Source organism: Rattus rattus, chromosome 13 (assembly GCF_011064425.1).
Source record: "Rattus rattus isolate New Zealand chromosome 13, Rrattus_CSIRO_v1, whole genome shotgun sequence".
Taxonomy (NCBI): Eukaryota; Metazoa; Chordata; class Mammalia; order Rodentia; family Muridae; genus Rattus; species Rattus rattus.
Window position 1 is genome coordinate 28,036,232 of NC_046166.1, and position 13,437 is coordinate 28,049,668.

At 38.1% G+C, this 13,437-nt stretch overlaps 2 protein-coding genes across 6 annotated transcripts in view; one reads left to right on the forward strand and one right to left on the reverse strand.

Moving 5' to 3' along the window:
- Positions 1–13,437, forward strand: part of Clcn3 (chloride voltage-gated channel 3) — a 71,177-nt gene that overhangs the window by 7,569 nt on the left and 50,171 nt on the right. For 2 of the 5 annotated variants that reach the window (XM_032919395.1, XM_032919387.1), the window contains exon 2: positions 1,686–1,861. The exons of 2 other annotated variants lie outside the window; for them this stretch is intronic. In XM_032919395.1, coding sequence (XP_032775286.1) covers positions 1,702–1,861 — 160 coding nt within the window. In that variant the 5' untranslated portion in view covers positions 1,686–1,701. Of the gene's footprint in view, positions 1–1,685; positions 1,862–12,184; positions 12,428–13,437 lie in introns of those variants that run through there. One more of the 5 variants, XM_032919391.1, reaches the window with a different exon arrangement.
- LOC116914913 (60S ribosomal protein L21-like) lies at positions 8,642–13,085 on the reverse strand. The gene is made up of 2 exons (XM_032919350.1): positions 12,901–13,085; positions 8,642–9,098 (listed from the first exon to the last, which is right to left on the reverse strand). Exons 1-2 carry the CDS (start codon positions 13,083–13,085, stop codon positions 8,642–8,644), a joined length of 642 nt encoding a protein of 213 aa, XP_032775241.1.

Consider the following 13,437-nt stretch of genomic DNA (forward strand, 5'->3'; position numbering starts at 1 on the left):
AAAGGGAATAACAATTGAAATGTAAATAAGAAATACCCAATTTAATAAAGATGGAGGAAAAGAAAGAAGTTTGTCTCCTAAGTACTGTGAAAAATGAAATATTTTAATATACGCCATAGGGAGAGATTACTAGTCAGACTTTTAAGGGCTGACTGCAGTACAAAGATCAAGTTAGGGACAGACAGGGTGCTTATACCCAGATCATTAGAAATTTATAATAGTACACTAGGCTTTATCTCTGGGAGTGTAATCTTCATAACTTCGGGAAGTATGCTTAAAGCTACCATATATATATGGTATATATGTGTGTGTGTGTGTGTGTGTGTGTGTGTGTGTGTGTGTGTGTGTGTGTGTGTGTGTGTATGTGTGTGTGTTACAAACTTGCTTTAAGTAATGTATTAACACTCTTACAATATTAGAATGGGTTGTCTTGGTAGGAGAAATAATAAAACAATGTTGCAGATTTCAAGACTAGCTTACTACTGTTGCTGAGGGGTCTGCTTGTGTTAGAAACTGGGTGCATTTCTCTTTGATCTCAGCCGAGTGAGAAGCTGGGTATTTATTGCCTATATTCTGTTGTGGTCGTTGTGCTGGAAGTTGAAAAGAGACTAGAGCTTTCAAACAGCTTTCAGATTGTCACCTCACATGACGTAATCTTTGAGTGAATTATAAATTAGTTTTAAAAGATAGCTATTATTTAGTAATTTCTTGCTTGTTTTTAAAACCCACAGCCGTATTTTCTGAATGCTTTTGTTGTTAGGCACTGCTATGTTTTTTTGTGTGCAGAAAGAAAAGTCCCAATTAGGTGAGATTGTGTCAAGGCCATCTTGAGTCTTGGTTGGAGCCTGGGAACTTTTCTTTCAAGATCTGTGTGTACTTCTGTGACTTTCTAACCAGCCTTGCTTTACAAGCCTTACTGGTTTGACTACATCTATGATTGGTCTAGTTCCACACATGTACTTTTCAGGTCTAAAGCCAATGTCAACATATTTATATTAACTTATCATTTTGGTGATAAGCATGGGAGTAGATGTATTAAAAAATAGTTTAGGAGTATTATTTTTGGTATACAGAGTAAAAACTAGGAAAAAATAATTTGGTTTTACCTGCTTTGGAAAAATAAAAATATTTAACTATTTTCAATTTCCCTCGTTAATGTTTGACCCTGGGATCTAAATAATTGAATATTTTAATTTGATTGTAATTTTTTAAGTTATAATGCTAAGTTTAGAAACTAGGTGGTGCTTGCCTGCGGTAAAATCCACAGAGAGCCTGGCATTTCAGCCACTTGTTTCATCCCTGTGAGGTTCTACCCTGCAAAGCTCTGTGCAGTCTTCGTACTATGCAAGTGACTGCGTCCTGCGTCTTCCCATGGGGTAGTAAGCTGCACACCCTAAAGGCATCTCTGCCCTTGCTCCATTTTCACTCAGCAGATCTTAGATTCTGTCTTACAGCCCCGCTCCAAGGAGTTTTTCTTTCTTTTTTACACCTGCAGAGTGAGAAGAGAGAATTAAACCATCCCTGAACAGTCAGCATCATAGCGGTAGCAGTTGTTACCAGTGGATAGACTTAGTACTTTTTAATACAAACACAGTAGCTCAATAGCTTTCATTTTGTGATGTTAGAATCCACGATTTTTGTCGTATGTTGGGAAAATGTTGAAGCCATTTTCCCCTTTTTTGCAGATACGCAGCCAGCTACATGGAGTCTGAGCAGCTGTTCCATAGAGGCTACTATAGAAACAGCTACAACAGCATAACGAGCGCCAGTAGCGATGAGGAGCTCCTAGATGGAGCAGGTGCTATTATGGACTTTCAGACTTCCGAAGACGACAATTTGTTAGACGGTGACACAGCAGCTGGTAAGTTCAGCATGACAACTGAGAACTGTAGGCACGAGCATACCAATAGATATAGTTTCGTCTCTTTCCTTTTTTTTTTTTTTCTTTTGAGACTTACATTTGGGGTAACTTTTTAAAACCAAGGTAAATTCAGGTGACTTAAACCTAACCATTTAAAAGTATACATCTCAGTGGCCTTAGCATCTTTATAGTATTATGCTAAAATATTTTTACTACCTCCTAAGTTTCTAACATTGGAATAAATTTTTGATTTTTTTAAGTATAAACTTTTTAAACTTTTAAGTATAATTCAGAGAGCTATGCAATCATTACATCATACTTGTGAGAATAAATGAATGTCTGTTAAATTAACAAGTTATATAATCCTTTAGTTAAGAAACCCTCCCTAGAATCCTTTCTTCTTACTCTAAAAGATGACTGTTACTTGATGTCCGTTTAGATTGGTTTAGCAGGTTATTTACACTTTCTGTAATGGGGTCATAATATATGAAATTTTGTCTCTGGTGTTTTTATACTGTGAGAATATGTAAGTGCATGGGTTTTAGTAAAGGTACTGTACCTCATTGTGAGTTATGCTTAGTGTGAGTGCGTACATCTAGAGTTCCTGTTTCAGTGTCACCAGGGACTGTCAGAGACGATCTGATGTTTGGAGTTATACTTGTGTCTGTCTGCAGTGTGAAAGTTTAGTTGGCATCTTTACCAAAGCGAAGTTTTGATGATTTGAAACATTATAACTGCATACAGAGGTCTCTCATTTTGAGCTTATATTTGATGGCTTGAGATGCATTTCTTTATGTTGACTTGGCTTTTTAGGTTGCCTCCAGAAGTGTCAGATCACTGTCTATTTTATAGAAACATGTTATATGTTCTCATTTGTCAGATACAGTCATTGCAAATGGTTCCTCTTACTCTGAAGTATGAAGTTTCATTTTCTCAAGACCTTTTGGTGAAGTCATTGGTTCCGATGAAATCTTGTTATTAATTTTCTTTATTCTTATTTTGTGTTCTTGTTTATAATTCTTCTGAACTGGGTGTGCTGGTACGTAATTCCAGGTGCTGAGACTAGAATAGAGATGTATACATAGCCAAATGTTGTTATTTCAAAATTAAGATGTCAAGTATTTCAGGGGATCAAAGATAGTATTCTCCAGATTTAGATCTGGAATCTGCTTGCATTTAACTGTGGTAATGTAAATAAGAATTCAGATTTGATTTTTCCCATATGCACAACTGGTTGGTCCAGTACCAAGGCAAGCAATTCTCAGTTAAAATGACAGACAGTCTGGAAGACAGTTTGGCAATTTCCTATAATATTAACTGAGTATTTACTGTCAGATTAAGCAATAATGCAGCAAAATATTTACTCCAGTTAGGGGATATATGCACATGAAAATGATGAAAAAGTAAAGAAATGGAATCACAGAAAAGCCAAAGCCTCACAGTTGAAACTAGCTGCAGTGTTACCTCTGTAGATGGACCAAGTAGCTGTGTTTCTCTGTGTGTTTCCTGGGCTTTGTTCTCCCCTATGCTTCTCAAGTCTTTGCCCCCTTTCCTGTCAAACTTCAGCACATGTGTATGTTTTGTAGTTAGATTTGCTTAAGCAGGATATACTTAGGTATTCTTTTCTATGTTTTAATAATACCCTGGTTGAGGTATTAGAGAGACTTAGACTTAAATGTGACTTGATTTTTTCACCCTCAGATTTTTCATACTAGTTTTTACTAGTACTCCCTGTTCTGCTTTGTTTTCTGTTGTTATGATACAATGCCAACCAAAAACACCTTGGTGAGGAAAGGGCTTGTTACAGCCTCAAGACTACAGTCCATCCTACAGGGAAACCAGGGCAGGAGCTGAAGCAGGAACAGAAGCTTGATCGTGGAGAGGTGCTACATTTTGATTATTCCCTCCAGACTCTTTGATAGAAAAAGACAGTACTTTGCATTATTAGCCATTTGCTTTCTTAGAGTTGCTGATTTTTCTGCCTAATTTAAAGGTGGTTTTTATTGTAACTTATATACTAAACTATGTGCATTCATAAATTGAGAAATTGGATGAAATGAACAACCTTCCCTTTTTTTTCTCTCTTTATCTCTTTGGTTCTGTATGTGGGGTGTAAAATTAACTCAGGGAAGTAGAGGGAACAGGAGAGGGATCCAGCACTTCTCATCTTCCCACTCTATCCTCGAGTGCTAGTGATGCCTTTACTCAGACTTAGGAGGAGAAAGTAGAGAGGATCATTTTCCACTACCTGAACCCACCAATAGACGTCCTTGTATGTCACTGACCAGAACATGCCCAAACTAAGACCAGCCCCTGGCAAAGGAAATGACATTACTGACTAGTTAGAACAATCATGACTCCTTTGATGGACCTAGGTATGTTACCAACCAAGTAAAATTAAGAATGTGTTAAGGAAGAAGTTGGAATGCCCTTTGGGGATGCAGATACTCTTATTTTCTCTATAAATTCTGTCCTCAAAGTTAATTGCATATTTTAAGCTTGATATTAGCTACTCTAAATGCTATGTCTCAAAAATAAATTTCTTTTCTTTTAAAGACGTTTTGTAGCATGTATTTAGTGTGTGTGTGTGTGTGTGTATGAATGCCATGTTGCATTGAGTGAGTGTTCTTTCAGTGTAGTTGATGTGATCTTCAACAGTAGCAGAATGGGGGTGGGTGTTTGGAAGAAGCAGGAACCTTTTATCTACGATCATGAATTCAGAAAAATGTGAGGAGAGATCTCATTTTTGTGTATCTAAAGAGTGACAACAGTAAATGGTAGAACAAGCAATTGAGAATAAATATTTTTTCATGACCATTTGTTTAGTTTCCCAAGACAAAGACCCACCAAACACAAACAGCATAAAACCCCCAATCACTAGAAAGTCCCAGTAATGTTTACCATTCGTGTTAGTGATGTCAGGAGCCTTCAAGGTGGAGACTTGGCTTTACACCCTGGCTCAGCTTATTCTGGAACTTTTGGCAAATCAGCCTCTGCACGACCCACGTCTTCCTATTAAAGATAGCAGTCATTGGGTAGTGCTCTGGGAACTGGGTGCCTTAGGATCTTTACACAAATGATGTAAATCGGGGCATTGAGAGAATTGAGAATCAGTTAATAGTGGCTCTTTCTGGTTTTTTGTGTATGTGTTCTTTCTGCTTGAATATGCTAGACTCTTTTTTTTTTTTTTCTTTTTTTTTTTCAGAGCTGGGGACCGAACCCAGGGCATTGTGCTTGTCTAGGCAAGCACTCTGAAACCACTGAGCTAAATTCTAACCCCAGAATATTAATCAGGAGGTCTCTTGCTACTGTATTTTTTTTTTTTTTTGATTTATTTATTTATGTACAGCATTCTGCCTGCATATGTGATTGCAGGCCAGAAGAGGGCACCAGATCTCATTACATATGGTTGTGAGCCACCCTGTGGTTGCTGGGAATTGAACTCATGACCTCTGGAAGAGCAGTCAGTGCTCTTAACCACTGAGCCATCTCTCTAGCCCTAGAATCTTTATCCTAATATGAGCAAATTCCTTTTATGACAGCATGCAAATAAGGTATCAGTTACATTTCCTGTATTTCTAGTGAAAAGGATATAGGTCTAGAACTGGAATAGGCTTAAGTCATAAGAGAAAACCCACTTCAGGACTTCATCTTGAGACAGCTGGTTTTGTATTGTTTATAAATCTTTTAAGAAATGTGTTTACTAATGTCAGGAATGAAGTCTGCTCAAATTAAATACTAAAGTAATCTAGAACACTTAGTTACCAAAAATACAAGTATCATTGAATAGTGACTATTAGTATCAGTAACAAATGTGAATGAAAGGCCAAAAAATTAGGCTGTATCTATAGTAAGTGTAGCTAATTTGAGTGAATCATTTTAGCCAATTAAAACTCTTTGGAAAGGGGAAACATTGCAAGTCACAGGAAGGGGGCAAGCATTTGTTGCCAGAGTTGGATTCATTGAGGAAGACCTTATGAGTCTAGCATCCTTACCAATGAAGCGCCGCCATCAGTAGGACCTTAGACTCACTCTTAGCCAGTGCGCTCTTCAGGTGAAGTCAGTCCTGAGAATGGTGGAGTGAACCCTGAGCAGCCGTGGGCGTAAGGAGGTTAATCTGTAGCAGTTGCTTTGTGTTGCTGATTAATTGTGATGTTTAAAATAGAGTGCGCGTATATATCTTTTCTTGTCTTAAATGCTTATCTGGCAGGATCTCTTGAGGTTTTTAGATTGTGTGAAACTGAATGTTAGAGTTGAGAATGTTTACTCCTAATTGTCTTAATTTCCTCTGCATAGATAAACTTTAAAATATTTCAGAAACACTAAAATACAAATGTAAGATGCTTTAATTGTTGAAATATTTTAGGACATATGCAATCTGGAATTGGAATACAGGCACCATCATTTCCCCATTATAGGTTGAATAGTCTTTACTTGAAATGCTTAAGACCACATTTCAGAGTTTTTATAGCTGGACTGGGGTCAGTCAGTATTTGCATATATATATGTGTGTGTAAATTTTTTGGGCATGGGACTCATTTAAAAACAATTTATTTTTATGTTTAACCTGAAGATAATTTGTATAGTATTTGCAGTGTGCCTATGCCTTGGCTGTGACTGCCTATGGTTAGCAGAAAGCAGGAGAGTTTCCTGATTCTGTTCACCCTTTGGTTCTGAAAGGATTAGGAATTATAATATGTAACTGTTTAGATTACTAATATTATACCAATGAAGACACAGGAGGTGAAAACCTGCTAGCTCAGCATGGTGACTTTAGTTTCTGAACTGTGTACAGGATACCGAGGTACAAGCCTGGATCCTCCAACTGAATTCTTTAGGAACTTCTTTCTACCTGTGTCATTCTACCAAGCTATTCTACCTTTCTCGTGAGCTCCTACAAACCTAAGAGGGCTCCTTAGCTCTCTTTCCCTGAATATAGTTTTACCTGTCCTGCTGGCTGCTTCTCTTACCCAGAGCTCCTTCTTTAAAGAGGGAGGGGGAGAGGGAGATATCAAAGGTCCAGTTGTCAGCCTGAACCTTGTCACTGTCGTGAGGGGTGGGCTCCAAGCCAACAAGCCAAGTCTATAGGGGCTGAATCATTTCACCTTTATGGTGGAGTACTCAAGGCTGTCCAGCTGACTTTGCCTCAGGTCACAGAGTACAGACCACCTGACGTCTCCGAGCACTTTAAACTAGGCGGGGACTTTGCATTCTTTACCATTCTTATCTAGGGAAGCTTTTAGAGGCACACCCAAACTGCCTCTCTGCAGGACACACCTAACTGCATCTGACCAATGCAGTATCTACTTAAGTTTTTATAGTTCGCTAATAATTAGGGTTTTTCTGTACAATAATCAAATATCCTGTAACAGGGAAGGCTCTGTGTATCAGTGTATGAACTTTACAACTCATTATGTTTAAATATTACTTGAAAATATCAGTATTGGGCTGGAGAGATGTCTCAGCGATTAAGAGCACTGACTGCTCTTCCAGAGGTCCTGAGTTCAAATCCCAGCAACCACGTGGTGGCTCAGATCCGTCTGTAATGAGATCTGATGCCCTCTTCTGGTGTGTTTGAAGACAGCTACAGTGTACTTATATATAATAAATAAATACATCTTTAAAAAAAATCTGTATTGATATGAGTTTTATAATTCAAAATGTCCAGTATGTGTATAATTAATTTTAGTTATTTTCCTTATACACTCCTTCCCTTTCCTAATGAAATCCTTCTCTCCCAAATATTCTTCCTCCAACTTTCACTTCTGCTTTTTGTGAGACCCACTGATTCAATTAGGCTTCCTTACATGAACACGAGTGGGAGGATATTACTGGATCACAGATAACTTCTCAGTGGCTAACCAGGGGACAAAAATGACACCTTCACACAGCAACCATTAACTGTCATTAATTCCTCAGCGGGGAGTGGCAGTTTGTAGACCCCTCTTCTATCCATGATGAAGTGTTAAGACACCAGACTAACATACTTTCTAAGGGGAACTATACATCTGTCTCTGTTTATAACAACAGGTAGGGGTGTGTGTGTGTGTGTATGTGTGTGTGTGTGTGTGTGTGTGTGTGTGTGTGTGTGTGTATGTGTCTAAGGAGATGGCTGATACTAAAGTTCTTGCTATGAAAGCATGATGACCTGAATTTGAGTCCCAGACAGTGCTTTTCAGTAAAAGTTCAGACAGTAAATATAAAGATTTTTATGTGGCTTTTGGTATAACATTCACTGATGCTTCCTATTGTATTAAAACCCTAATTTTACAAGGACATCGTGATTGTATGGCCTAGGCTGACCCTCCCATTCTAAAAATCCAAAATCTGAAGCTCTTGAGCTCCTCTGTGCTGTCATATATAGAAACAAGTGTATGCCATGAAATTATTAATGTTCTATAACATTACTTTTAAGCCTTGTGTGTGAGATATGTTTAAAACATAAATGAGTCTTGTGTTTAGACTCAGATCTCACCCCAAGATATCTCATTATGTATGTATAACTGTCCCAAATCCTTGAACAACAAACAACAAAAAAGCCCAATTTGAAGTATTATGATCCCTAGTGTTTTGGGTCCGAGTACTCTACCTGCATAGGCATTGAAATAGAACGGTCTGACAGGACCCACAAATTCATTCTAGACTGTTTTTGAACAAATGAGACAGTATAGACAAATATTTTAGGAATTAATCAGTGATTATTTCTTTTTTTTTTTTTTTTTTTTTTTTTTTTTAAGGAGAAGACTTTTTATTCCAGTTTTTTTTTTTCTTTTGTATACATTAGGCCATGAATTCGTATGGAATGGGCTCCAGCAGCTCAGGCTCCTTTCCGTTAGTCCTCACAAAGTGGGCTTCTCTGGGTGCCGCAGGCTGGCGCTTCAGCTGAACCCAGATGCCCTTCTCTTTGGCTTCCTTTTTCTTCTGATCGTTCTCCTTCACCCGCTTCAGGAAGCTGTCTCTGCTCTTTGAGTGCTTGATGTGCTCAATACACACATTGATCCTCTTGGCCAGAATCTTGCCTTTAACTTGCTTATTTACAATGATGCCCACGGCATGCTGGGTGACATTGTAGACTCTTCCGGTTTTGCCGTGGTAACACTTATGGGGCATTCCTTTTTGAACAGTGCCCATTCCCTTGATGTCTACAATATCACCCTTCTTGTAGATTCGCATGTGTGTGGCCAAAGGAACGACTCCATGTTTCCTAAAAGGTCTAGAGAACATACACCGAGTACTTCTCTTCTTTTGCGTTCATCATTTTGGCGAGTTACTGGAAGATGGCTGCCCCGGCGGAAAGCCAGTGATTATTTCTTACTGAGTTGTTATTTTGTGAATCTGATTTTAGGCTTAGAATTATTTATATAAAAAAGGAATTATTTATATGTAGGTAGCTTTCATTAAGAAATAGTAAAGCTCAATACAATCTAAGACTAAATAGAAGTTGCTAGAAGTTTCTATTGCTGTGTGTAACTTTTGCTACCCAGCCTTGTGTTCCCAGCTGGTCACACACTCGCATCTGCCCAGGAGCTATCTCAGATCCTAGAATAAATAAACACATACAATCCCTCCAGTCATTTGAAAAATGCCTTTGCTAGCAATACTGGGGCTATACCTAATTCTCCCTAATTAGCAACACTTAATTCTTTCCCTGCTATCCTAGGCCAAGTCGGGGAAAGGCCAAGTGACTCTGCCTTCCTCCAAGGATCATTCTGCTAATGAAAATTGTTTTTACACAAAGTCTGAATTCTTCATTAAGAAGAATTTTGTGGGGCTGGAGCAGTGGCTCACTGGTTAAGAGTGTTTGCTCCTCTTAAGTACCTGGGTTCCACTCTCAACAGTGCTTGGCTCATGGTTGTCGGTCACTCCAGTTCCAGATCTGATGTCCTCTTCTTGTCTATGTGGGCCTTGCATACATGTGACACATATGTGCTACTTAACACTTATAAATATATTATAAAAAGAAATCTTTTTTAAAGGGAATAATTTTGTGTCAGACACAAAATACATGCAGTATTTAGAAAAGGTCAAATGTATATGTATATGCTTTATGCATGACAAAGCTACAGTAATTTGTACTATGATTAGATTGTTGTTGTTGTTTGGTACAGGGTTTCTCTGTGTAGGCCTGGTTATCCTACAACTCACTCTGTTGACCTGGATGGCTTCAAACTCAGAGATTTACTTGTGCTGGCATTAAAGGGTGTGTCACCACAACCTGGCACAGTTTTAAACAAAATAGTGACCATGAAAGTCTTAAAAAGTGAAAGAAATAATTCATCCAGTGACTCACAAAATACTTCTCATTGAGATGTATCTCTTTTTAGTATGTCTTTTAGGTAGGAGCCTTTTGATCTTCCCCATACTGCTAATTATAGAGAAAATGATTAGAGTCCTGTCCTGGTGCATGCTAGGTAAGCTCTACTACTGTGATACATTCAGCCTGCAACCCTTGTGTTTATGAGACAGAATGCCATAGGGTAGCCCAGCCTTTGAACACCGCTTCACAATGAGCTCGGATAAGCGTGTCTCACCACACCTAGTCAGTAGCATTTTTAAAAAAACATTTTTTTTAAATTTTATCTATTTATTTATTATATATAAGAGCACTGTAGCTGCCTTCACACACCAGAAGAGGACATCAGATCTCATTACAGATGGTTATGAGCGACCATGTGGTTGTTGGGATTTGAACTCAGGATCTCTGAAGAGCAGTCAGTGCTCTTAACTACTGAGCCATCTCTCCAGCCCCCAAAACATCCTAAGTTTCTAACATTTAGCATTACGATTTAAAAAAGAATTTAAAACTTTAATTTATTTAAAAATATAACTATAACATGTATTTTGACATTAATGAAAAATGTATTTTTAAAATAAACTTAATGAGAAGAGTGGCATTGATTTAATTTGTAAAATATCTCAAATGTTTTCCTTCGTAGAGGACAGATTGTAAAATGTGTTTATTTTATTGTGACATGTTAGAAAATCCATCTCAGCAAGTACATAGTTAGAAAAGAATATAATGTAGTAGCTTCTCGTAAGCCACTGTGGCTGTTCTTTGATATTGTACTGGAACTTGACAGGGGTTAGTTTCTTAAAGGCTCATTACAGTGTTGAACCATAATGACTGCTTTGTGTTCTGTAAGATTTAATCCACTTGTCCATCTTGTACTTTTAATGGATCATTTACCCACACGGGTGTCATAGAATCACACATGAGTAATCTGGAAACTGTATTCATTGATAAGTTGTTTTATTATTACAGCTATAACAAAATAGTACAGGCTGAGTACCTTAAACCACAAATTTATTTTCTCATTTTTCTGGGGCTCCAGATTGATTTCTTGTGAGCCCTTGGCTTGTAGGTGACTGTTTCCCTCACTGTATCTTTGTGATATTTTTTTCTCTCAGTGTATTTGTTATAAGAGACCGGGCACACTTCGTTAGAACTCAAAGTAATGACTTTGTTTAGCCTTAATTACTTTTTTAAAGGGTAATTTGGACCTTTTGACCAAAATAGTCACTTTCTAAGATAAGAGGTGAAGACTTTAAGATACACACTTGGGGAGCACACAGTTAGTTCCTAACAGTTGATCTCCACACATCTTCATGTGCTAATCAAGAAGCCACCGAGGTACAGAGGAAGACTTGAACTGTTGGAAGTTCGCTGGATCATGGATTCAGTCTTTATTTTGTTTTGCTTTTGCCTAAAAGTGAATCCGTTATTGCTAACACGTGCAACCATTTGTTTTACTTGAAGAGGCAGGCTTACCAGATTATGCCTTTGGGAATCTGAGTTCTAAACAAGTGTAGTTGGTGTTCTTTCAGAAAGCAGGGTTTGTGAAAATAAGTTCACCTTTCAGCTCTTTAAACATTACCTTAATTACCTTTCCCAGATGGGCCACACAAGAGCAGTAAGGGTGAACAAAGGGTTCTATTTTTCTGTTTCTACACACAGAATATTAAATGGGGCATACATATAGCTAAGAGTTGTTATTCAATAAAGTGAGTATTATTTGCTCGTGTGTCAAAGGCATTTATCTCTAAGAAAACAGGCTTTTGTGTTTTTACAAGGGCACAATTGTGAGAAACACAAGGGTGTCTAGAACGTGTTGGTGTGACAGCTTTGATATGTGCTAGATGGCGGCTTCTTACTACTCTTGTATTAACTATGCAAAGGTCAATACAAAGAAAAAATGTTCTGTTTGACTGACTAATGGCCCTTCCCACACTCGCCCATACCCTAGTTCCTGGCACCTGTAAAATTCTTACAGCAGGTGATGAAAGGACTTACTTTGTTGATTAGACCAGAGTGCTTGAGACGTGGAGGTTAGCCTGGAATAGCTGGGCGGTGCCAGTGTAATCACAGAGGTCTTTAAAAGAGGAAGGCAGGTGGGTCAGTGTTGTTGGTAAGAAGCTGAAAGGCTGGAATGATAGAGAAGAGGACTCAAGGAATGAAGGAGGCCTTTAGAAGCTGGAAAAAGCAAGGACTCGGGTTTTGTCCTTAAGTTACAGAAAGAATGCGTTCCAGCTGACACCTCCATCTTGGAACATTTGCTCTCTAGAACTGTAAGTGAACAAGTTTATGTTGAAGCTAGTAAATTTATCTTGATTGTTTTTTACAGTAGCAATAGAATTTCGCTAAGTGTGTCAGTATTAACAGTTTTAACTTCATAGACATTTTCTAAGAGATCTTACTGGACCTAAGGACCCCATCTGACAACTGAATTTGTTTCAAGATAAGTTAATAGCCTAGAATACACTGGGTTGCTAAATAAAGTGACTTTTTAACTGTTAAAAACTACAGGCAAGGCTTTTATGTGTAAACTGTATAATATCCCAGTTCTCTTGGTTATATGCACAAGGTTGGAGAGAGTTACATGAAAATGGCTTTTATTTTGGTGTTGGTATTTGACTACTTTTTTCTTTATGCTTTTTAGTGTTTTTAAAATAGTAAAGTTTAGCTAAGGAACTATAAAACTGACCTGAGACTTCTGTGTGGTTGCTTCTTAAGTTTGCTCCTGAGAACTAGACAGCCTCACCTTATGTCAAGCTGTGGTGGCTGTGCCTGCAGCTGTCCACGCTGCTGCTGCTGCTGCTGCTGCAGTTGCAGTGTTTTGCTTTGCTCATCCTCATCTGTGCTGTTCGTTGCCAGTCCTCTCTCTATGCACCTAGTTTTCTCCTTGTTGTTCCCTTTGGTTTCTAAGTAGTTTATGTTCTTCTGCATATAATTCTCTTAACTTTTTCTTTTTTCTTTTTTTCTTTTTTTCTTTTTTGCTTCGTTTTTGAGACAGGGTCCTGAGTTCAATTCCAAGCAACCACATGGTGGCTCATAACCACCTATAATGAGATCTAGTGCCCTCTTCTGGCCTGTAGGCAGAATGCTGTATACATAATAAATAAATCTTTTTTTAAAAAGACTAGAAAAAATACAAGGTTGATGTCAGATCAGAGGAACTCCACTTCCCCAAATGGAACAGATGCATGTACAGTAAAGAAAGCTGCCGATCTGACTACTCCATGATATGATTTTTATTGTAGATATGAGAGAGGGAGAAGATGTGGGGGATGTTGCTCAG